General features: G+C 40.5%; 1 protein-coding gene across 1 annotated transcript in view; it reads left to right on the forward strand.

Moving 5' to 3' along the window:
- The first annotated feature begins 1,454 nt into the window (after window positions 1-1,454).
- Window positions 1,455-26,521, forward strand: part of sntg2 (syntrophin, gamma 2) — a 48,611-nt gene continuing 23,544 nt past the window's right edge. The window contains exons 1-8 of the mRNA XM_048270723.1: window positions 1,455-1,945; window positions 21,137-21,274; window positions 21,900-21,956; window positions 22,241-22,298; window positions 22,947-22,990; window positions 23,541-23,582; window positions 24,644-24,731; window positions 25,140-25,231. Coding sequence (XP_048126680.1) covers window positions 1,877-1,945; window positions 21,137-21,274; window positions 21,900-21,956; window positions 22,241-22,298; window positions 22,947-22,990; window positions 23,541-23,582; window positions 24,644-24,731; window positions 25,140-25,231 — 588 coding nt within the window. The 5' untranslated portion in view covers window positions 1,455-1,876. The remainder of the gene's footprint in view (window positions 1,946-21,136; window positions 21,275-21,899; window positions 21,957-22,240; window positions 22,299-22,946; window positions 22,991-23,540; window positions 23,583-24,643; window positions 24,732-25,139; window positions 25,232-26,521) is intronic.

Below are 26,521 nucleotides of genomic sequence, written 5' to 3' on the forward strand. Positions count from 1 at the left end.
TACTTTGTCCTGATATGACTGCTAATATAAGGATAAATACATTTTTATCTTATCCCAGCACGATTTGAATAAAACTTGTCAATGTGCTGATCTAATTAATCAAACATGAAGAAGAATTTAAGCGTGAGGGGGATTGTGCTTTGATGCTAAATTATTGATGCAGCTTTCCCTGCAAATGTGAAAATTCCTCCTCAGGGTGACCCGCATCATGACATGCGAGGAATAACAACCACATCAGAATGCAAGCGAACAAAGCTGCCTCTGAGATTTCTGGGAAGGTGTCATCCAGAACCTTGGGTAACTGCTTTGTCATGCTACATCCTATCGAGTAGATCTAGACTCGGGTGGTGCGACATGTCTCTCTGCCCCCACCTCCATTTTACTGAGTTGATGTCAGGCTCCTGTTGCGTTTAGCCGTCCCCATGTGTAATGAATGCTTATCAGGGGGTCCATTTATGCGACGGTGACCAGCTCTGTCTACAGGAGCCTCTCTAGATGTGCTGCTGGCTCAGTGCCCAGACACTTTAGCTGCCTCCCCCATATCTCCAACCCCTAGGATCACTTCAGTCAGGCAGGCTTTGCCATGCCAAAAGGTTTAAATCAGCTACATTATTGTTTTTTTGTATTATATATTCAAATAGGCAGGGATTTTGACCTTGCTTATAATGTTTGTTTGAAAGGTAGAGGGCTGTTTCGCCATATCTTAAGGAAATGCCTATTGCATGGATGTAGCAATTGACTAATAATAAAAGTGTGACTTATTTTCTATTGTCAGATATTAGCACTTACAGATCATGTTTTTGAATAGAATCGTCCTCCACAATTGATGCCATTGAGAAAGACATGCTGGATATGAATATCCATGCAAAAGCAATATATTCTGAATACTTTTTGGTAGTACACAGCAGAAATGTCATATGGACTGCTGGACACTGGACAGATATCTGTATGGTTGACAGATTGGCAGTTTTGCAGAATGTTAATAGTTGATTACTTTATAATTTTCAAAAGAGGCTAGTTGGATAAAGAAATGATGTTGTCAGAGCGCCCACTGTGTTGCTGTAGTCTAGATATGTCAGTAAGGTGACTTAGCCTATACAGATGTGTACAGTAAAATGCTGCAGCTTAAAATGAAATTTTCTTCAGGGGGAGGAGACAAATAACTACAGCGAGCTAACTAGTGCCCTCTAGCAAACTTAGTTCTTTTGCCAAGGGGAGCATGGCATATCTGAAGACACCACCCCCTTCAAAACTAGAGAGAGAGAGAGAGAGAGAGAGAAAAATCTTACAAAAATGCATATACATTTTCTGTTGAAAGCATATGAAAGGGACAATAATAATTCAAACCTTACGATACAATCAGATTGTGAACAACCGTGTTTTTCAGACATTTAACAGTTAAGCACTGACCTCGCCGGATTGCACTCGTCCTGGCGAATAGGAGGGGAGCGCGAGCGGCAGCAGGTGGAGGAGGCAACATGCTGCACAGATTGCGCTTCGCGCCTCTGCGACTACATCGTTTTCTACAGAGAGCAGCTGGCATCAGGGTGCAACGGTCACTTCAAAGCAGCCTCTTCCAGTTGTTTCTGCTCCACGACGACCATGCTCTGAAATATATATATTTTTTTCTACTTCATCGTTGTCTAACAATGGCAAAATATCGACAATGTTGAAGTATTGAGGACGTCTACCTGACAACTTGTGCTGACAGGGTAGGCTTCGTTTGAAGTATTTTTCGAAGAGTACAGAATGCGCGTCCCTCCGCCGTTGGACCACGGAGAGACATCGGCGGACTGAACTTACCAGTGACTGTTGGATAAATGACTGATCAAAGTCTCTTTGACTTCAGGGGACAGAGCCTGCGGCTGAATGGGCAATGAACGTGGCCGGCAAGCACCAACCTGATATTATTGAGCGACCAGCTAGTCTCTTAGTGCCAACATGGGTGAGCACAGCCCTTTCCTTCATCTCAGAGGCTACTGCCCCAGCTGTAACCACCGTAAACTCCTTGGGTTTGATTTATTGCGCTGCCCTATGCTTTAGTATGGCCTAGATTTCGTATTTATTTGACATAAAGGGAGAAATAAGGTAAATAGTGTCTTACCTTGTGGTCTTGAATGTTGATAGCCAACATTTTGTGGAATAGTTTCAAGCGACGGCACTTTATTAACATCCTCCTCACTAACACTGCTTTGACAACTAACATTTCGCATTAGGTAAGCCAAATGACTGAACATATTCTCTCGAGTAGGATGCTGGTACTTAAACCTTTAATTTGATTTCACTAGCCAGCTGAAATAAAACTATTATAAATACTGATTTATAGCAATACCGTTTGGTAGCCTATGTCAATAACCAGATATGCATGCAGTTGCAAAGAAAAAAATCTATTTGCTATGGCGTCTATAGCTAGTATGAATGTCTTAGTGATAGAATGGGTTTATGTGATTTGACTTGACTCGATAAAGTAGACGACTGGCGGAATGACCTGCTCTGAAAGAGGTATTCACGCGAAGTTTGGGGCGTCTTATCTGAATTATAAAATGCTAACTATTTATCATTTATTCTGATGTCGTATATATTCCACGTAAAAGACCCAGACTCAACGGTGTTTGCAACGGTGTTGCTTGGTTAGGAAGAGCGGATACAGTATACAGTATGACTGAAGGCTTATTTCTTTGGGCCATTTTAGGGCTTCGGGCTTCTTCTTTTTAGAGAACGGTTGGATACAATGCTTTATCACTCTGCTTCTCATGCCCTCTTCTCTCTCTCTCTCTCTCTCTCTCTCTCATTTTTGTATGTGCCTTTGCGCGCGCTCCTGTGTTTGCAAGTGGATAGTGTGTGTTGAAATAATGTCATCACATCTCTCTGAATCTATTTAAATATAGTATACATGTATGCGTTCTCTTCATTGTTAATTCAGTGCAGCAATAGGTGTGTGACCATGAACACTTACTAATATTAGAAAAAATAGCTGAAACATGATTAGTAGAATGTAAGAATGTGCTTAGGCAACTGGGTGATGCTTTCTGACTTCTTTCCTGTATTTACCTTTGGTATGTTTGTATTTCAGTTTGAGTGTTGTGTAGTGAGATGTTTTGAATGAAAAATCTGTTGGCTTGGGGGATTTTATTCTTGAATTCTTCATACTGGTTTCTTCTGACTTTTTTCTCTTGCATTTTTTTTATTTCCCAAGTCAAGACCAAAGTGAGAGATTTGGCTTTGTATAACTATAAGAAAATCATTTGGTCTGATGCAGCTTCTTTCCACAATGGTATGATCATTGTACAACAGTGTTGACATCAGTGTCAAGTTCCTAGAAAAATCAGTCAATTCATTCTCTAGATTTTGTTTTTCATTGTATACTCTCACATTTTAACGATGGAGATAGGTAATTTTATCATACTGAAAGAATGTCCACTGAGCTGTTTTGTCCTTGGACACTGCCAAACTGAAGTTGCTATTTGAAAAAAAAATAACAAAAGGAAAGATCACTCCTACCAAGATGAAAAGATAAATAGTGAAAATTGTATTAATCTGTCCTGTCAATTTCAGAGATTTAAATCAACACCAAAGTCAGGGCCATGTACAGGTTATTTTATGAATAAATCATACTGCTACATCAAAGCTGAATAATAACAAAACATTATACTCTACTTATACATAGCAAGAATCTATACTAGTGCTGCTTTAAGGTACACTGATAATGAACTAGTAGCGATAATGATCATAGACTGGTGATCAGGGAGGGTTTATTCTGCAACTTTACATTTAGTGCCTTGCAGAATATTATATATTATCTGATGGATATATGATTCAAAAGGGATGAAATTACAATGAACACGACATCTAAATGAGTGCTGCTCTGATGCTGTATGTGTCACGTAATGGGATATGGTAAGCATGGGACCTTAAGACTCATTCAGTCACAAGCATAGCTTATTATTATAAACAACTGCATCAGTTGTTGTGCCGTCATGGCTTTGATTTTTAGACAGCAACAGCAGGCCAGCCAACGTTTGAGTATGTAAGTGAAATGAAGGACACTGGCTGTACCTGTTGCCTACTGAGGTGGTCACTTGAGACCAGATTGCCCGAGTTTCTTAAAGAAAAAATCAATGAATGCTGCAGTTTTAGAAGGCAGTAATGTATCAATATCCTCCTACCCCAAATGCACATTTAAACCTACCCTACTATTCCTCTGTATCTTTCTTTTACATTGATTTGTTTGCTCTTGGCAGGAAAAACACTCATCTTTAATTATTGACAGATGTAGCAAAGATGTTGTTCAAAGGTAAATTTGGTGTCCTGTAATATAATATTTATAAGAATGTATGGCTGTTTCTTCATTATCATGAACACACACATCTCTTTTAACAACATTGTCACTGAAGAGTGTGAAGGGGAGTTCTTCCTGGACTCAAATCTGTATATTTGAGGTGCTCTTTGGATGGAAAACAGATTGTGTGTGATATCAGTTTACTGATAAGAAAGATTCAACAGGAATCAACAGTGGTATCTCCTGTGAGATGTTAACCAATGTCCCCTTCAGTTGTATTGTCTGGTGCTGTATTCCTATGAAATCCCATTCAAATTTAACATTGAATCAGATGCCACCACCAAGACACCACCCATTTAACCCATCCATTCTTGAGAGTAGATTGGATACTGGATATGACTGTTAATCATTCATTCATTATTCATTTCATTTTCATTATTCAGACCATATCCTTTGAATGGAAGTGTCATGAGAATCTGTGTGGTCTATTCTTTCTATTGATTTTGGCATTTAGATGGTTGGACAGTGTTGATCCTGTGCCTCTCAATGTGCTAATTCGGAAAATATGTAATAGAAATTTAGTTTCAACAAAGAATGTATAAAGACAAACTTGTCAGACTTATTCATCAATTACTATTACCACAAGAGCACGTTCTTTCTATATACTGGTAAAGACTAAATTGAATTGTGGATTGTATTAGCCTGACGTAGCCATACTCAATTCTAGTCAGAATATGAGTCTGCTCTATTGGGACGTAATTATGGGGCGTGTTTCAACTGATACAGGGGGGATTCCTCTGCACTCAATTGGATAAACCTAACCAATCAGAGCAACGAAATAACTCACCGTGAGATGTAGGAAGAACACACAAACCATCCTTCTTCTCCACAAATGCCTTAACATTGTTTTCTGGTCTTTTGTAAAAGTTATTGTGCCGTCAATATTTCCTACATCACTCATTAGCGAAATCTAAGAGATACAGTAGTAGTATAGGCTATTTAAGCAATATAGCACGAGTGAGAGTGGGATTGGTCATGGATATTCCCACGGGTGTTGTTCGGCAGTAGCCACGAGGCCGGAGGCAAAAAAAACAAACATAGTCTACATTGCAGAACCACTCAACTTTATTAATTTATGGTGATTTATGGTGAATAAATGTTACACTACTGTGCACAACCCCATATGCTTTTCTGACGTGACGCTGCTAGCACGTTAGCAGCGGTTAGCTAACTACGCTAACGTTAGTTATCTACAAGTCTCCTCCAAGTGACAATCATATTATATACAATGCTGGCAATGCTGAGAACAATTAGCATCCTCGTTTATCTTACTTACATTGAATTGACTGTGTGGCTTAATCCACAGATGTGGTGAAGACAAACCTGTTGAACAAACCCTACAAACATGTTATAAACAGCTGGCTGTCGCAAATCCCTCTAACAGGTGGTCAATCAGAGATTAACGAACGAGGGAACAACATGTCACAATGCAACATGCTGTTTTCCCATGATGAAAGTGAAACCATGAGTTTTCCCACATCTCAACTTTGGCCAAAGTTTTCAGAAATAATCGTTTTCAGTGATAAAACCTCATTGAAATAATATGCATTTTCCATATAGGTTCTTAGAAGCCATCTGTCTTTTTCTAGCCACAGCGTTTTTGTTGCAGACATAATCAACCTAAGCATGCTCGGATGACATGATAGACGAGGCGCTATTGCTCACCTGTCCATCATCGTAAAGTCCGATTTGATTGGTCCGCCAGATTTGGGGCGAGCATAGTTGCTCCACAACGGAGCAATGCCAGACCGACTTCCCGATCTCAAATGTTGTGGGCGGGACTAAGTTTGGCTGGCACCCAGGCTAGTATTGTTTGGTATTCTACTCAAAATCAAGTGAGTGGAACTTAGCAAACACTTAGCGATAGAGGCCTACAACATTTAGGTCTCACACCCGGGCCCACCATTCTTAGCAAGTGACACTACTGCTGTTCTTGCCTGTTTTTAAGTTCTGTCCTGATAATTATCATTTTTTCAGTAAAGCCATGTAAAACTTTTATGACATATCCTATTATGTTTTACCTACTTGAAATAGCATTTTTTGTCTGTATACAGCTGTTCTAGGGAAAAGTTGGAAGTGTTCTAATGTCGTGTCATATTTGCATTATACAAATAAAAGTGAATACTGAGGAACAATGAATGAAATCTGTAAAGGTCAGGGTGCAGGGTTAGGTGCATGCTTCTGTCAGAGGCATGCACAGAGGAGTGAGCAGAGAGTGGCAGAAGATGGATCATCTGAGTGGGCTTTAATGAGGCAGTGAAAGGAAGTTATTGCACGTTGTTCATACAGTGAATATCATGGCTCTACCAATGAAAGTTGACTGTCTAAACAGTGGCTTGCCAGACACATCAGCGGTATAATGATGGCAGATTGTGAAACGTGTCCATAAATGCCGTCTTGTGATGACTGTAGATGGCTTTGCAATTTTCCCTTCTGTTTTGCTAATGTGCAGACACACAACTGCCTTGCACAGACTGGAAAAACAAGAGGCATTTAATTGTGCGTTATGTGTACCCTTTGATAGCAATTAAATGTTTTGTTCAGACATGCCAATCTTATTATGCTTTAAGAGCAATTTCCTCTCAAGGTAAATGCACTTTTACAGTTTATTGTGTTTTATGCCTATAATTCATTGTTTTACCAAATCATTGGGTAATAATGGGTATGTATCTTTGAAGTATCATTAAATATAGTCTCTCACTAGGACATGTGTCATTGCAAAGACAACCAAATGGTACCTATCAGATTTAAAATGTGAAAATATAGTATCAGGTCCTTTGACTTAAAAGAGGAGTTTGTGGTTCTAACTCAATACTCTTTTGTCAAATTCAGCAAATTGTACAGTGCTGGCTCATCAAATGGGAAACACATATAGTGGCTTGAAGTCTGAGCTGTAAACTATTCATGCCAATCAACACGTTGCTTCAGGAATACTGAAGTGAGGAGTGCTTGCATATCAACAAGGCTTTGTCAAAATCACTGACTGCACAGTGTTTCCCACAGAATTGGATTCAATTTGTGGTTGACTTGGACAATGGGGGGGTGCCTGTCAAATTAAGGCGTTCGTGAGGGGACCCTTGCAAATTGCAATTGTAACACAGTTTAAAGGCTGCTGATGTGTGGATGCAATTCATAACGTTTTCTACATAGCCCTAGTTAAAATAAAGGTTCGTACTTCTCCTTGGGACAAGCACTTTTGAATTTTGGAAAACATAACTTAACTTAGTTTAGTCTCTTCAATGTAGCCTACTATGTTGTGATAAGATCTTAGCAGAGTTAACTTCAATGCAGCAGTTTTGAACAAATTTGCGCAGCATGGTCACGATGCTAAGCGGATTTAATAGCAATTTAGCCAGACGTCTTCTATGCAATGCACCTATGTGGCAACAACAATCCTTCAACAATCGTGAATATTTTGTTAAATGCACATGCAGATGGGCAGCAGGCTACAAGAGAGAGCAGGGCGGGACAAGGAAAGGCTGTGTGCGTAAAAAGCGCAGCTCAATGGCAATGCAAGGATTTGATCTTATATTTAATTTAAATTAAATTAAATTAAACATAGAATATTTATGTGTGGCGGCCGATTTTTATTTCGTGGCGCCTCGCCACAGATTAGTCAATGTATGGGAAACACTGCTGCATCTTCAACATTTAATGACGACCTCTACTTATCTGTATCCCTACGTATGTTCTTAAGTCTGTCCAGTAATTTGAAACTGTAGTCGTGACCATAAAAGACCATAAAAAATAGAGGGTGTGTTAGGTGTTTGATATAATTCACTGACAGAGGATAGACCAGCAATTTTTCTGAAATGCTGTCTTGTCAGTCACATGAGTCAGTGAAATTTTGAGCTTTGTCTACCTCCCCTGTTTCTTCTCACTTATAACTTCCCTCCCAAACGAAAGGTCCACGATGTGGAGTACCTTTGGGATGTGTTGGCCGTTTATAAAAGAAAAGCAGTGCCCTCTATTATGGCTTAGAGAGACCTTTGTCTTTGAGAGGGAAAGTTTGTAAACTCTCCCAAGGGTTACCATCTGTGGTTGCTATGGTCACCGGAGTCCTTCATCTCCTGCGGATGCAGAGGGTATTCACTCAGGGGAAGAGAGGTTGTGAGAGTGAGAAGTTTGCAGTTCTCTCTGTCTCACTTTTAACCTGCTGCTGAAACACTAGTGCAGGTACAGCTTCTGCTCTTTGTGCTCTGAACAATGAGTGTGGACAGTGTTACTGAAACAACAGATTATTTGAGAGATCACTTATATTAGCAGTTAAACATGTAAAAGGGCTTTTTTTCCCACTTTGCCTGTTTTTATTTGGAGTCATCGTTCTGCAAAGAACACAGAAATATATTTATTCAAAATGTGCTGTAATTACATTATTTGTGAGTTATTTGGATCAGAATCGGAAAAGCAATCTGTTTGGTGTCAATCTGCATAATTAAGCGATAATGATGTGACATGACAAAGTCAGGAAACACTCTGTTGAATGCTCTGATGAATGGAGTTGTCTTTGGAGGTCAAAGTTCAAGGTCACTGTGACCACATGTTTTCGTCCCGCTCTTGTAAATGCAAGATCTCAAGAATGCCTTGTGAAACTTTCTTAAAATTTAGTATGAATGCTTACTTACGTAAGGGATAATGTATAGAACGCCAGTCATTATTGGGAAATTAAGTCCCAACAGGGCGAACCGGACCCCAAAGCGCAGCGGAGGGGTCTTGTTCCGCCCTGAAGTGGCATTTGCTGAGAAACATAGTTCGCAACAACAAACGTTGAACTTGAATCAAACATTCTTTAGAACACAGTTAATCAACCGTCTGCTTTCACTTTTGAATGAAGTTCCAGTTCTTGCGTAGTGATATGAAATACCTGAAGTAGAAGCACAAACTCCGTTGCCATTGACAGCGGTAATTATATGTTTGCAGCGGTAATTACATGAAAATATTTTACCGTAGAACTTTAGGAAAGCCCATTCAAGTCAATGGATCGTTCTATTTGCCTTGTGAAGAGCCATGTAATAATGAACGGTAAGATGATCTGATTTGATTTTGAAGTTCAAAAGTTAAAGTCACTGTGACCACATATACTGTATGTCTGTTTCTTGTGAATGAGTTATCTTGACAATGACTTGAGGCACGTTCTTCAAATCTGGTCAGGTCAACTGGTTAGATTATTTTCAACTCTATGATCTAACCTGCTTGAATCCAGACAAACCTGTGCAGGTTGTTCTGAAAAGGATGCCATTGACGTCTGTGTCCAAATCACCAAAAACTCAGGAATGTTTATTTTCTGTGGAATTGAGTAAACTACTGTATTTAAAACCTCTGATTACAAGAAAGATGTGTCTGTTGCACTTCTGAAACTGAAGAGTTTAATGCACCAGTTTTAGTTTAATTTCAGTGCTCGTTAGACCCTGGAAGTCGTAACGGGTTGGCAATGGGGGTCAATGGGGTCCTTTCCAGACAGACCTGCAGAGCAAATTGTGATTTGCTAACAGGTTTGTCTGGGTTCACCCAGGTTATGATCTACGTTTTATATGCCTCGCCACACAAATGTATGACAACCAGAAAATGAGTATTTATATGGAATGATTGAGCTTTTGTGGATCTATAGATATGGTTGGTAAGTTGGTCTTAATATCTGAAAATAGCACCAACAAGCAGAGAAATGAGTGTGATATTTTATTGCATACCAAACAGAATTATTACCTAATATGGAATTTAGTTTACAGAGATACACAACTGTGATTTACAAAGCTGAACAACCAAAAAGACCTTTATGTGTCAGATCTCTAATCAAGCTCAGACAAAGCGTTATTGCAAAGAGTATAATTTGATTGTGTTTCTTTGCTCCAGTAAATCAAAATAGTTTCTCTCACAGGCCCAGTACACAAACGAATTGGGGACTGGGACCCTAAAATAAAATTATGCCTTAAAACTTTGCAGAGCTTTTGGACTAAATATCCAAACTGATGGAAGGCATCTTGCAAACAAGATTTAGAGTTTTCCCATGACGATAGGTAGACTATATAAAATGTTGCCAGGAAGTAAAGTTTTATGGTAGGCACTAGGCAGATTAATTATATAGTTTGTGTGAATGGTGAAGCCATTCTGTTCAGGCAATTTGCACAGAGGGGAAACATTGTGTTTGGGCTGATGATTGAAGTGAAGACATTGCATTTACAGTAGGAATGAACCTGACATGAGGCCAAACCTACAGTATTTGCATTGTGGCCATCTGCATTGCTACAGCTTTACAGATTTACAGGTACCGTATTTGAGACAGTATTGTCTATTGTAGTGCGTAAGATAAACACTTCTTGAACAGGCCAGGCTGCAACATAATTTTTTAATCAACACATGGCATACAGTAGTGGACAGAGTCTAGATAGCATATGCAAATGTTACCAGTTAAAATTCTGTTTTCATGGGAAGTCATACTTCTGATTATGTGTATGCATAAGGGATGCAGCAGTTGGGTGTTGACACTTATGCGAATCTCCCTGTCAGACCACCAAAATGCAGTACAAAGTGGAGAAAAATACTTAAGAGACTGATATGATAGCATCCATAGTGTACTTTTCTACGGGGTTGATTAGCTTTTTGAAAACCTTATTGCACTTCAGAAGAAGGTATAGGAAATGTTATGTTTTCTGTAAACCTATAAGTTATAATAATGTGACAACAGAAACATTGGCTAAACCAAGTCTGAGAATATCCTCATCAGCATGAGATAAACATATGTTTAGCCAAGGCAATGTCAGGGAGTGATTTTGTTCTGGATCCAAAAAGCATGTCTTAGGAACATGTGTGCCATGACAGGTGTACTGTATGGACAACTTAGTGTTTTAGCATGATGTATCAGGCAGTAAGATCAAATTGAACACTACTTATTGCCCAACATGAGCTGCATTTTACTATATTTACAATCATACCAATTGAACAAACAGGTTGGAAATATACTTGAATGACTAAATAATACTGAATGCATATTGTTTTTAAATTTGACTCAATCCAGATTATACTCAATCCTGAATAAATTGAGTTGAATTGAGAGAAAGAGATGAGAAGGGGGGGGGGTACAGAGGAGAGAGAGAGAGAGAGAGCACAAAAGTAGAAGAGTAGTGTTAAAAAGATGTCTCGTTTTATACCTCAGTAGGTCATCTGGAGTTGAGTAGGACACAGATTAGTATGCAGAACTAAAGCAAGATTCTTGCGTATGAGACAATTATCAGACTGCTGACCACATCAGGGAGGTCATTTTTAAGACTGAACATTAATATGTTACATTACATTGCATGGCCAAACTCTGTGGTGTAACCTCATCAGTGCACCAGTGCAGAAAGCAAGTTGACTCCCTCACCATAGAGAATGTGGCCTATTTATCCAGATGTGTTAAGCCCTTTGCAGGGTTGTGGTCAGTGGCGTAACTATAGTAGGTGCAGCAAGTGCAGTCGCACCAGGGCCCGTGACCTCCCGGGGCCCGTCGCTACCCCCGCAATGCATTTGCTGGAAAATTCTATACAGGTCCTTTCTGACTACTGGCGTGCCTTTGACCAGGCCAAGGCTACAGAGCAGACGCTCGCAAATAAATGGGGGGTTCAGAGTACATTTGAAAATGTTAGAGCACGGAGAGTGAAGCGTCACTTTGACGAACTATCGGAAGATGAGCGCTTAACCGATGCAGAGAGATACTTCAAAGTGCAGGTATTTAATGCAATTCTGGACATCATAATCAGTCAGCTCTCCCAAAGATTTGCAAGTATGCGGGAAACTTGTCATGTGTTTGAGTCTTTACGTCCTATGACCCTTCAACTCGCAGGTGATGATGAACTGCTTGAAAAGGCAAGACGTTTGTCAGACCATTATAGCAGGGACATTGCACCGACATTCCCAACACAACTCCTCTCATTCAGGTCTTGCTTTAAAGCAGAGATTTCACAGAAGTCATCTATTTTTCAACTTGCCAAAATGCTGGTGGTAGATTATGACAGTGTAACATCCACATTCGGGAAAGTGTGTACTGCTCTCATGTTGTTTCTGACATTGGCTGTGACTGTGGCAACAGCTTAGCGATCTTTTCCCAAACTCAAACTTATTAAGGAGCAGCATGGGGCAGGAGAGGCTCAGTGGGTTAGCTATCCTGTCCATTGAAAATACGAGAGCCAGAGCATTAAATATTGGGAACATCGTTAACGATTTTGCACAACGAAAGGCTCGTAAGATGGCCTTCTTCTAATGGCCTAGTTCACGCATATTGGGGATTGTATGCATATAAATGATTTTATTTGGTTTCTGCACGGTTACATAAGTGAGGCTACATTAAGTTTTGTTTCTGCGCAGTGTGAGTTTATAAGCAAGCACTCTACGCTTGCAGTTTCAGCAGAGGGTTGAAGAGGCGCATTGAGTGTTCCCATAATTCCATGCGAGTTGATGTTAATGCAGTAATATTAGATTACCCTGGCCTGCAGGCTGTTAATAAAATTATTTTTAATGTTTTCACAAATAATGGATCCTATGTAGTCGTGTGTTACTACTATGCAGTCGTGTGTTACTACTACTAAACTACTTCGGTGCCTCAGGCCCTTTCCAGTAAACAATTGAAGTCACCCTTAATATGTGTATTGCATGGATCAGAGTTAATTCATCCTGGGCCAATGAATGTCGGTATGGGGCCCGCGTAGCACTCTCGCACCTGGGCCCACCATTGGGTTGTTACGCCACTGGTTGTGGTTGCTGCACACAGTGACAATTTTGTTGTGGAAAGATCAGGGAGTACTCTGTCTCTTTTGCCATCTGATGACATTGAAGTACAGCGTCTCAGTTTTCTCAATTTCATCATTCTCAGAGTGAAATTTCTTTCCGTAAAATATATGATTGAGAAATGGGGTGGAACATCATGGGTCCACATTAATTAAAAAAAAAAGACATGCATGCAACACTGATCCAGGGCTACTGACTAACTTTTTATATTGGTGCACCTAACTTAATGTCCATACAAAACAAATGTATTTTTTTGTGACTTTTGTGGCTTCACATTTGATTGGTTGACAACAGTATGACTTTATTTGATTGGTTGACTACAGCACAACAGTATTTGATTGGTTGAATAACAGTACAACAGTATTTCTGATGCAGATTACGAAGCTGTTGTGTCCTATCTTGCAGTCCTGTTTTCAAAGTGCTTGTTTTGTGATAAATGCTTACAATGTTGTTGTTAAGTTCATGATCATGGGGCGGTGGTAGCGTAGTGGTTAAGGAGCTGGGCTAGCATGCAGTAGCTCTGTTTCCCTTGCCATAGCGTGAGGTATTGTTTCTGTTTGAACGTACCAATCCTTGTTAGAAGAAATAAGATTGTCCTTACTGTTCCGGCACCTGACTAGGATTTTTGGACTTGTGATTTTGGATTGTTTTCCTAACTCTGTAAAGCCCTGTATGACCTGGATTGTGTAACTGGATTTTTGCCACTGGATTTGCCCTTGATTTTGTCTGAAGTAAAAAGTCTGATCTCCGCACCTGAGTCTAATTCATACATGCAGTCTTCAGCTGGCATGAAGACTGTAAGAGAGACCAGGTCAGAGTTGCAGTCTGAGCCTAAAGTGTTGAATGGATTTTGAAAGATGATGGGCTCTATTTTGACGATCAGAAACACGGCGCAAAGCCCGACGCAAAGCTTACATCCAGTCAGTGGTGGATTTTCGTGCCATGCGCTTCACTTTTAGCTTTCACTTTTCACTTTTATTAAGTCTTGTGGCCAGGGATTTGGCAGAAGGTGTGGTCTGGCGCATTATTCAAAAATCGCTATCTTACACCCTCTAAAAATCATTATGCCACTGACCAAGAAAAACCTTGTCTATAGCGAAAGGTGCATACAGTATAAAGCACAGCTGAAGACACACTGTCACGAGATGTAAGCAGCAACTCCTCTGCAGGATACATGTCCATAGGTTTTTTATTCAGTCATTCCAACACTCTGCTAGTCACAAACAGGTTTTAGTTAAACATGGTTTAGTGGAATACCTGTTCCATACGGTCTTGTGTGCAAGCTGATTCCTTCAAATGCGCCGCTGACTATCAAAATACAGATGCGCTGTTTGAAGTTGCGCTGCTTGCTGTTAAAGGGAATGACAGATGTAATTCTCATTGGTTTAAAGGATGTTAAGCCCAAAACACACCCATGACTGATTAAGAAACATAAGAACAACCTTTGTTTACATTTTACATTATGCATTGCTGTTTGGTGTGTAATTTGTTTTTGTTTTATGTGAAAGCAATAAAAATATATTAACAAAAAAAAAGATCAACCTTTTTGCGCCAAGCGCCCGGCATTTGATAACAAATACACCCCTAAATGTATTTAAGCTTTTTGCCTCTGACCATCCGTTTCTGATCGTCAAGATAGAGCCCTATATGTCAATCAAAGCTTAACTGTTTTGAACATGGTATCCCTTGATTTCACTGACTGAACAGTTATCTTTTGAGATTCATTTCCACTTCTAATCAAGGCCATCGTATTGAAGCCATGCTAATCATGCCATGCTCTCACGCCAACCTGCATACTTTAACAACTCTACAATTATATTTTCTTTTTCTTCTGCTGTGTCCATTTATTGCAATAGAAAATGGCTAGGAAGAGAAAATGCTCTTCAGATACATAGGATAAAGGCCGAGCTGGCCCTCCATTTGGATTACAAAGATAATTGCGCTCTGGCGAAGAGTAAGCATCGACAAACTCATAGGCAGGCCATCAATCAGGCTTAGCACACAACGAAGCAGGTCCTCTCAGCTTCTGGCTTTATCTCCGATGCCTAATTCCCCACGTCCGGGCTGTGCGATTCCCTTTCTGGTGCCACCGACGACGAATTCCGTAGCACTCTGAGAGTGCCAGAAGAGATTCCGCAATTATTCCTCCAAATCAGTTGCACCCTTACAATATTAATCCTGGGCTGCTGGTGTTTACTCACCAGATAAACGGCTGTTCTTCCTCCCTCCATTATCGCCTGGCGCCCCACCCCTGCACAGACACCCCATTCATTCTCATCTCCATTCTGATTTAGGGCAGGTATGAATTTTAATGATGTCTCATACACAAAAAATGATGCTATTGTATCTGTCTTCTTCAAGTGTCAGGGTGCAATACCACAGTGCTTTGGGCATAAAGCGAAGAATAGATACTCCCCATCCACTGCTAATGATGATAATGATGATGATGATGATGATGAGGTGGAGTAGAACTTGAAGTGAACTTGAAATTGGCTCTCAATATTGATGCACTGCCTCTGTGTAGTCATTGTGATTTGCAAATAAGTTTCAAAGCATGATAGAACAGGGGTGCCTGGAGAAGTCGGGGACAGTGATCTCATATTAAAATAAACTTTATATATAAGTTGTTCCATTAGGGTTTATCTTTAATGGGATTATAACACTGTAATGATGTTTGATATCATAGTGTGAACCATTTTAACTTGATATGGCTGTTGTGGGCTGAGAGTCCATAGCAGCAGCATCTGTGACAGACACACAGCCAAGCAGATGCATCCAGAGAAGGGGTCAAGAATAAATAAATCTTTGCAGGTTTGTGTATGTGTATGGAGAAAGGACACGTCACTGAAAGGCTGGAGGATCCATCAGGGAAGGCTAAAATGCCTGGATGTACAAGGACTCTGCATTGAGAACTACTTGGTAGAAACTAGCTGATATCAGTCTTTTATTGAGGGGCAGGTTGAGCAACAAAGACCGTAGGATATCAATACCCCTGCTACACTTGAAGGAGGAAATGGCATACTTGGCTTTGGATGGTGGGGATCATGCAGCTACTGAAGAGCAGCGACAGATCAAGCAGAACAAGAAACAGATATCTAGTGTGCAAAAGACCAAGGTCAAATGGCCTGAGGCCACAGACACCAGGAAATGAAGTTCCATCAATGATGATTTAAAGAGAAATTTAAGAAGGATCAAAAGGGACAACAAAAGATAAACTGAATGGAATGGGTGAGGTCAACTGTAATTACGGCATGAATAGACATGACACCTGTCTTAGAGCTAGAAAAGAGATGGCAGGTTGGTTTGTTATGAAGGAGCTGTAAAGGAGTTGTCTGTGGCTGCTGAAAAGGTAAGCCAATTGTTACGGCTGAGGTACTCACAGACTACTTTGGGTCTTGTTTGACTCAGAGATATGTGAAATGTTGTCTCTGTGTTTCTGGAGGGGTACTCGTGGATGTTTCTGTTTATAATATGGCCCATCATGCATGTCGAGGGTGGTGGGACCGGGACGCTAGACACCTATACTGAGCCTTGTGGAGGTGTTGTGGGTCTAATCCAACCAAACACAGATGAACTAAGGTGCTTGCTTGATAACCCCAGTGAAATGCTCACAAAGGCAGCTCTGTTGGTGATGTTTTTTTGGTTCTTTGGTTAGGCATTCAAGCTACTGATAGCACATGTTGTGCTGTTAAGGAGATCCTTTACAGATCCCGGGTACAACATGCGGCACATTTGCGACTGCCTCCAGCCAATTGTGTATTGTTGCTGTATCTCATGTCATTATGTGTGATGTGAAATAGGCTTGGTTGTTGATCACCAACACCTTTCCTGTGTATATCTGGAAAAAAGGCATGTTTGCATGTACAGTACATTATCATACTGTAGGTGAAGTTGTTATAAACAAAACGTTGAAACTAGAATTAATTTTATTACTCTTCAAAGTAATTAAAAAGTCATTAAAAGTGCTTAAATATGTTGGTATGACCTTTTTTACATGACTAAGATGAGCTTATGACAAGATGTCATCAACATTTTAAGACTAATTGTGACTATATAAGCATGCATTATTTTTTATGAAAAAAAGAGAAAAGAAAATGTAAAAAGAAATTCACGTAAAGGAGGAATCTGATCTTCTTAAAGATCACAGTATCCTGTTTATCTGATGGCATGTGCAGCAGTTTGATTCCTGTGTTGTATGTGTCAGGACCTGTAATGTGAGGAGTAGGCTTCATTAACCTATTGACTGTTTCACAGAAACAAGTTAGTGTTACATATTGAAAGCAATAAGGTTTTGGAGGAAGAAATAAGCTCATTTGGGTCCATTTTGGGCTAATTTGGGTCATGCCTTGCAATCATAAACAGCCCAGTATGAGGTTGATATCAGTGTTCTAAGAATTCAAGCATTTGTCAAGTGCTACTATTGCAGTACAGTGAATGGCTCTTTACAGTGAATGGAGCTTTAGCTTCTGCCAAGAAATGAATGAACTAAAAAAAAATGAATAATTAAAGACAATGCATTATAAGGGAGAGGATAGAATAATGTGTTGCCCTTCTTTAGATAGGCTGTGGAGAAACAGAAAGTGGATGGGAGGAGGAAGGAAGGATCGGAGGAAAGGGATAGAGGATGTACACAGGGGAGATGGAGGTAGAGGGCAGTGAATAGGGGCTAGGCTGGAGGATGGCTTTCAGAGCCTAAAAAATGTCATATTAGTGGCAAGATATGTGCACTGTCATATCTGTCATACCATCATACTCATTTTACGCATTCTCAGATCTACGTGAATGACAATGATCGATGCCAGAAGTTTGGGTTTAACCTCTGAAGGTATAGTTAGGTATGCATAGGTATGCGTGCTCATTTAACAGAGACTCTGGGAAACACACACAGAAAAGTAAACAACTTTAGTAAGGTATACTTTCAAAGTGTTTGTGACAACATTATTGGGAAACCTGACCATGGTCTTTATTCTTTTATCATTTTTCAAATTCCTCACCTTCAGCTATACTTTCCACTACTATCCTTGTAGTAGCAACATTTACGACCTTTTTTAGCATCCACCATTTTATAACTACACAAGATTCTCTTGTCTTTTCCTAAGCCCCAATGAATTCTCCCTCTGTTGTCGTTCATCAAGGTCAAGGATAAGGTTAGGAAAAGACATGGGGTGTATTTCTTTGCCTGTTCACTGTAGCCTAAGACTATATAAAAAATGACACTAGCAGACGGTTCTTTTTTTGCTTTGGTATCATGTTGCTAATGCTAGTATGTGTGAATTAATTTGAACTGAACTTTTTGTCACTGAACAAGAAGAGATAATTATCACCCAATAATGATGTACTACTCTTGAAGCATTCATAACAGTTGCATTCATCTCCCATTTAGCCTTGTAGGAATATACCGGTACACCTGATATCTAAAGCCCTTTCATTCTTTTATAAATAAATGTATGTGATCTGTTTGAGACCATACTTCACACATTCTCCTGAGTGAATGCATCATTTCATCTATGACTGACTCACACATGTGCTATTGTTTGTGTATAATAAGAAAGAATATGTAGACATATGTAGTATGCAGCATTAGACCTGAGTAAACCTGCCTTGTATGAGCATAGGTACCCTCCAACCAGGGGAAATGCTGTCATGAAAGGATAATCCATGTTTCATCACTTACAAGTGTTGTGTTTGTTTGTGCTTTGTAGTGTTATTCTGGATAGGGAATGAAACAGAGAAGAGAAAGAGAGAGGGATGAAGAGATAGATGCAAAAAACAAAAACAACAAAACAATAACAACTGGGAACATATAGAGCTTGTCATGTGACCATCATCTTTTGGAAACACAGATGCTTGTGTGATGTGTAACAACAGCCACAGTAAGCTATCAAAGAGTCTCTACCTCTCTACCCAAGACTATCCTATCAGATGATTTGCCTCTTACCATATACCTACTATTATTATTCATAGTATTCATATATCAGGAGACCTGCACATTTCTATGTAGATCATTGCACAGTGCTTTTACATAAACATGCTGGAATTACATAAACAAAGCTCTGAACACAAATAGTATTCGGTATTCTGACTCATTCTACTAACTTTGAGAATACTGCATTAGATGTACTGTATATCATAGACTTCAGATTTGTAATGTGTCATCAGTGAAGGAAGTGCAACCACTATCTTCAAATGACCTCTGTATGTTGTTGGACGTTTTCACAATTGGATCATGGATCTATAAATGTTAAATATTTCGCTGAAATTTTGCAAGAAGCATATAAGATTGGAATTACAGACTACTCCTTTAATGGACAGATGTTCTGCAGATGGACGATGCCTTCTCACAGGCCCACGAGGTCGAGCAGGAGCAGGAGGGCCTTGCCCTGCACTCAGGGGCACAGCGTTAGCGTGTACTGCCACCGAGTCCCGGCCCACCACCACAATGTGGTTTGATTAATCATTCTGGCCCTTCGGAGAGCCAAAGGGAGGGTGCTGCGACCTAAATCTGTGTCTCAGGGGGAAGAAGTCGAGGTGCGTTAGAGAGCGAGAGAGAGAGAGAACTAGGGCAAGTCTGAGAGGCTTTCACTGTGGTCGAGTTCCCCATAAAATAAAAATAGACAGAGGTAGCTCATTTGTGAGAGACATAAATATGGAGAGGTGAACATGAGGAGAATGCTTTTAATAAAACTAACCTATATATCTCCAAATCACTGCTTTTAATAAAACTAACCTATATATCTCCAAATCACTGTGGGCCTCGTGTGCTGATATGTGGTCATCAGGTCAAATGTAGCGTGTATTGTAGCCAAATTGCGTGATGGAGCTGTTCCAATAGTAGATGTTAGAAATTGAAGTCTGAATCATGAAAACCGTACTTGCCATGACCCTACCACATAGAGGAGACATGGTTGAGTTGGCATTCATTTTCATTCCTCTGTGTCCTTACTTATATTACAGCAATTTGTTACTTTGGAGATAGAAAAGGAGCTGTGGCCTACGGTTTGTTTTTTATTTGCTCTCTGTGCGAACACAACATACCTGATCGTTTACACACATTCCGAGCACAGATTTCTTTCAATTTAACAGCCATAGGAATACACATGTGGGAATTTTCAAGTGTAACTAAATTATCTGAGCTCTGAAGAGTGTTTTTTATCTGTCTTTAGAATTCCTCTTTTTCCCTTCCTTCCTGAAATAACGTGCCTAAGTATTGTGGGGCTGAAAATAACTTTCTCTGGCACATATTCAATTAACCTAAGGGTGGGGGAAAAAGTCTCTCTACACAAAGCTGAAATCAATCTTCGGAATTGCATTGTGCTCCTGCTGTTCTCCAGCTGACAAAACAAAGCCAATTCATCACCTTTAGCGTGCCGTGCCCACCCTATGCATATGCTACTGCTATCACCGTAAAGCATTCCTGCCATAACTGATGAGGACATTATTAACTATCTTTACATTTTCGTTTTGATGTGTTCCAATGATAAGTAGGACATAAAGCCACATGAACTTTATTTTTCAGGCAGAATACAGGACAGCATAAGCTTTTATCATCCCCTGATTGAAGATTCACCTCTTGGAGCATTACAATATGAAGAGTTTGGTTCCAAAACACTATATCTCCATTTTTAAAAACATTAAAAACATTAAAAGTCTCATTTAATTGTGTATTCCAGGTAATATCAATAAAATGGCAATTGTTGTTTTGATTTAGTTAAGATAAATGAAGCAACAATACCCAATTACAGTTCTACTGAATTTACTTAAAATTCAGTAAAATGGAGGATATAGAGTTTTGGAACCAAACTCTTCATATGTAGTCCAAGAATAGTCTTGATTTCTGTTTTAAGAAAGGGACAGTCAGTGATTCTTTATTGTTTTCCCTTTTCTATTGTAGACTGTTCCCCTAGGGCCCATGTGTATTCTCAGCGTATCCTCGTCAGGTGTGCTTTAAAGATTACAGGCCTGCTGTGTGCTGTGGGAGTAAAAGCCTCGGTCCAGCGCCCGCTATCACGCTAACAAATGTCCAATATCCTTTATCAACAGACAAAATCCGGCCTTGCCCTGGTGTATAATGAAGATAGTGGTAATACCTATGATATCCGTCTAAAGCTGTCGAAAGAGATGCTAACCTTACAGAAACAGGATGTGGTCTGTGTGCATGGAGGGGACCCCCACTTAAATGTAAGTACTTAGGCTTTTCTAGTAAGCTCACTGGGAGAATATGATTGTGCCCTCAGACATCTTTTAATTTTTTTTTTTATATATATATATATATATATATATATTTGCCTTATTTAGAATTGACAGACATGTTCATTTTTCATAAGCTGGGTTTGTTTGTTTTTGGAGTAATTCAGTGTTTTCAGGGGAGGCATTTCTCAGTGGGAACGTTGCTTAATCAGTGGAGTGAGAGACATAAGAGTATTTTTCATTAGATGTGACATCCCATTTTCAATGCTTTATGGTTAGGACACAAACATCATGTGGAGCTTGTGTCTGTTATTATGTATTCAGTGGTCACGCCACTGGGGCTTACTGTGGCTCCAGCACCCTTCTTGTTGACTTTACTGCAATGTGCTGGGTAGAGCTGATACAGATTTTACTGAGACGTACTGTCTCTCAGCGAGCATGATTAAAGGTATGGGTGAAGGCATACTTCACTCTTTATAGATAGTTTTTGACAAGCTATTTGTCTCAGGTTACCTTCAGCACACACGGGCTGGAATGATGGCCGTGCATATATTTGCATGCATAGCCTACTTATGTCTGTTATTATTTTGCCAAACTAAATTCCCATTTTTTAAAGCACAGAACTGTTGTACTTCGAAGACAGCCGACTGGAGGTCTCGGACTAAGCATCAAAGTAGGTTTAATTTGATTGCTTTTTATCTTTCCTTTTGTCATCCATTATTTGGCCGCTCCATTCTCATCAGCCTTAGCGCATTCAGAGGAAACGTAAGTCGACTGTGTGTGGCAAATCCATTGGGTTAAAGATAGAGCTACAGACAGAAGATCAAGATCCATTACTCTGTTGAAATGCAGCTTTGATAAAGCCATTGATCAGAACTGTGGAGTGTGCATGGAACATCTTTGGCTGTGGATCTGTCAACAGTATGGTGCGGTGACTGCAATTCTTCTGTCTTTCAGGGGGGTGCTGAACACAAAGTGCCTGTGGTTATTTCAAAGATTTTTAAAGATCAAGTAGGTAAGGCCATTTTGCAGCTTCCTGTGTCAGTCCAGCCCAGACAGAATGAAGGTCAGGAGATTTTAGTATGTTTAGACACTTCATCAATAGTGGTAAAGCAAGTAGTGTAAAAGGCTGTGGGTAGCCAACATGAGGCAAACTTATGGTACCCCAAACTCCAGCAGAATACGAATCTCTTGATGTCTCAGATGAATGTAATGTAATTGGTCTCTACCATGTCATGTTAGACGAGCCGTTCCCCTTTGAAATATCCAGAGATTTTGATTATAGTGTTCTTAGAAAAGTTTCCCATTTTTTTCCCGCACTGAAACTATTGTACTGACCCAGCTTTCATTAGCTTAGCAGGGCTTCAAAAGATTCCATGGTGTGTTATGGCAACGCATCGCCTCTCAGAGTAACACAAATCCGTTCCAAATGGCTAAGAAGTTTCATTGTTTCCATCAGTCATGCTGAGATGAGTTAATATCCAGATTTGTTTAATATTTAGTCATGGATTAGCCTGTTCCTTGTCAACCCAGCCTACTTGCTGTTATAATTGGAGACTAGTCAGATGCAGGCATTGATTGCTATTTCCAGCCTTTTTCAATGTATGAAATAATTCATTCTGTGTCAGTGCCACCATTAACCTTTGCCCCCGTCCCCTTGCAGCAGACCAGACAGGGATGCTGTTTATCGGTGATGCCATGTTACAGGTTAGTGTATCCAGCATGATGATCCCTCTCTCGCTCGGACTTCTGGGGGGTCATAGGTGCATGTCAGAGGAATGTGCTCCTGCATTTTAATAAAGCTCTTCTCCTCATCATTTTCGGCGACTCTGCCACGCTTTTAACCTCTGCTCCCTCTGAAATGGGCTGAAGAGCCACACTAATGAAACGCTCAGACATTATTTTGTTTCTTGACCACGCTGACTGGTAGGGGCCAGGTGAGGACTTAATTAAAGGTCATCTTGTCAGTGCTTTCCATTATGCACCCTTTCAGCAAAGACAGGTATAATACTATAACTGTCTGTATTATAGGTAACATGTACAGTATACTGGGGAATATAAATTCCATTCGTCATACCCTGTTGTCTATTTCAGTTTCAGTATGACTTTTTGCCTGAATTTGGATTAGATAGATAGATAGATAGATAGATAGATACTTTATTGATCCCTAGGGGAAATTCAAATTCAATTAATTTCCAGTTGATCTTTATTTATGTAATAAACTGACCTCTGCTTTGACTTCTGTTTTTCTTCATAGGTTAATGGCATCAACGTTGAGAAATGCACTCATGAAGAAGTGGTGAGTATTCCATATATATATATATATATATATATATATAACAGTGTTATTGAATCCTGTGCTAATATTTTTGATGCCACGGTTCACAAAAAATCAATAAGGAACAAATTCATTACGGGAAGAACTTGTCAAATTTAGAAGCCATGGAAGGGGTGCTCTAAAGGTTGTGCAAGCCTCTCTCACTCCCCCTGCTCCTCAAGCTCCAAACAGCTGTTCTTCATTCACTGGGAGGAAGTCAAGAGACATGATTAATGATTTCTGTCCTCCCCTTCCAAAACGAGAGCAGTTTAGAAAGCCTGGCTCTCACAACTGTTTCACAGAGGAAGGAGGGTGATGGCTGATGCCACCAAGAATACAGGACGGTTCTTGTTGGAGGGCATCACCACATATGACAGGATAGTCCAGGGGAAAATATTTAATCAATTGTCATATTTAGTTGAGCTAATTCGAGTGAGTGAAGAAATGCTTTTCAATTTGCATTGGCAGTATATTTCTTGTATTGTTCAGAATGGAACATGCCTTTGCAAAAAGAGAAAATTGGATCATGACATTTCCTTCATCACAATTTCCTGATGCAACCTTGTCAGATCTTGTAGAAATCGGACGAAAGGACTTGTAGCCGGCAGATGGTGAGAGGGTAATTACTCGTCTGAGAGACAGTTAGCCGCCCTCTCACAATCACACGAAGACTCCATTTAAGGTCGCCGGCCCCTTTGTAATTATTCATTGGCAATCGCATGATCCTGCATGTTGAGTGAGATGTTGGGTCCTCATTGCAGATTGCACTTGAATCCCATCTACTCAATTAGGCGTGCAATGAGTGTGTGATGGGGTCTCATCGTCTGTATCATTTTTTTCTCTGAGGAAGGGCAGTATTTATTTCCATGATCTCCTTCTCACCACAACCACTCTCTTGTTGTTTTTCCCGCTCTTCTGCTCTTTTCACTATTCAACAAAATGTATCTCCCTTTTTCTTTATTGTCCTTCTTTTCCCTCCCTTTATTTTCTTTTCTCTCTCTCTCTCTCTTGCTCTCTTTCTTCTCTCTTTCTTTGCGATGCAGGTTCACCTTCTGCGTACGGCAGGAGATGAAGTCACGCTCACTGTTCGGTACCTCAGGGAAGCTCCAGCTTTCTTAAAGCTGCCATTAGGTAAGCGCTCAGACAGGGCGGTCTACACGGCAACATGAAACAGCCCAGCCGAGGTGTCAGCGGCGGGCGCTGAGGTCGTTTTTCACCATTTGACTAAATGCCTAGTCACAGCTAGTACAACACATTTGATGGATGCTTATTTAGACAAACTGACTGTTTGCATGAACAACAGTCCTCTCAGTATTCATGTGGGTTTCTCTGTCCCATTTACACCCCTACACGGAAATAAAATTAAAATTGGGAAAGGCTAGAACACACACAGAGAGAAAGAGAGAGAGAGAGAAAGAGAGAGAGAGAGAGAGAGAGAGAGAGAGAGAGAGAGGTCAGACGATGCCCTAGAGCATAAAGGGTTTTGTATAGCTATTGCTGGAGACAATGAGGCATTAATGGGGCGTATGTGCTTCTCAGGCTCTCCAGGACCTTCCAGTGATGACAGCAGCCGAGCGTCCTCCCCTCTCTTTGACAGTGGTTTACATTTAAATGGGAATTCAAGCAACACGGTGAGTCTTTCCCCCCACAATCCCTTGCATTTCTGCATCTGCCTTGGGGCTTTTATTTACCCTTAAAAAAAGTCATTGTACCTTTCATTGGGGTGGGGGGGGTGAGTTTGTGATGAGACTAGAGAGGCTTTGTTATGACAGAATCAGGTTGTAAATACAGCATTAGCATCGTAGGGTAAATAAAAAGCGAGCTGATGTTTACCTCGAGTGCATGGCGAGATGAGCCTGGCTGGCTAAATAGCAGCTGCAGTGGTCCTGATGGCTCATCCTAGTGTGCTCTAATGTTGTTTTTGTGTTGTGTTTTTGTGTTTGTGTTTTTGTGTTGTTTACTGTGGCAACTGCGAGGGTGTTCACCATGGATATTGCTCTTCTGCTCGGTGCTCAATGTAGCTCTAAGTTTCCATTAAATATACATTCTGTGTGGCTCCACTGACGGGTTCAACATCAATTCAATAAGCTATTAGTATTGTGCTTTGGGACAAGTTAACCCCTGTAGTTTGCAATGTGATTGCATAGGGTAACACTGAAATATAGTTCATTCAGCTGTACATCCAAATGCCTCTGGAACTAGTGTGGTTTTCTTGTAGATAAAATGCAAGCACAGTGTAGCATAGTGTAGTATCTTGTTCATTCCGTTTTCATCATACATTAAGAGAGTTGGCCCTGGAGCCTTGGGCATGTGCAGTGGTGCACATATACACTGAGCTTATCCTCCCAAAGGCCCACTCTAAATCCTCGACCGACTGTCATCTTGAGCAGTTAAATTAATGTGATGTGTTTAATTCTTTGGCTCCTCAAAGGTTTGGGGCTTGAGTTCTGCGTTTGAGCAAATTTGCACTGACACCGCACGCCTACCTGGAGTAGTGGGGGAGCTAATAAACAAGCAGGAATTGACTTGATAAGGTATAGCAGGCAGTGCCAATCGCGGGGCCGTGATTTGCGATTCTCTGCTGCAAATAGCGCCTCTGACGGGGCAGGTGCCTGACACAGTCTATTAGGCGAGCGAGGTATCTCGATGAATACGCCCTTGTGAGATTAACGACTCGCGTGGCCAGACTAGCCTCGGAGTCACGGGCGCCCCACACACACACACACACACACACACACACACACACACACACACACACACACACACACACACACACACACATACACACACGCACCCGCTGAAACGAGGCGAGGGGCGCACACGGGAGAGTCATTAAGCAGTAATTAATCGGCCAGGAGAATGAGACGTTATGCAGGCAGGAGAAGCGCCATGGAGAGAATGTGACATTTGGGTCTCGAGCG

The sequence above is a fragment of the Alosa alosa genome, chromosome 19, assembly GCF_017589495.1.
Source record: "Alosa alosa isolate M-15738 ecotype Scorff River chromosome 19, AALO_Geno_1.1, whole genome shotgun sequence".
NCBI lineage: Eukaryota > Metazoa > Chordata > Actinopteri > Clupeiformes > Clupeidae > Alosa > Alosa alosa.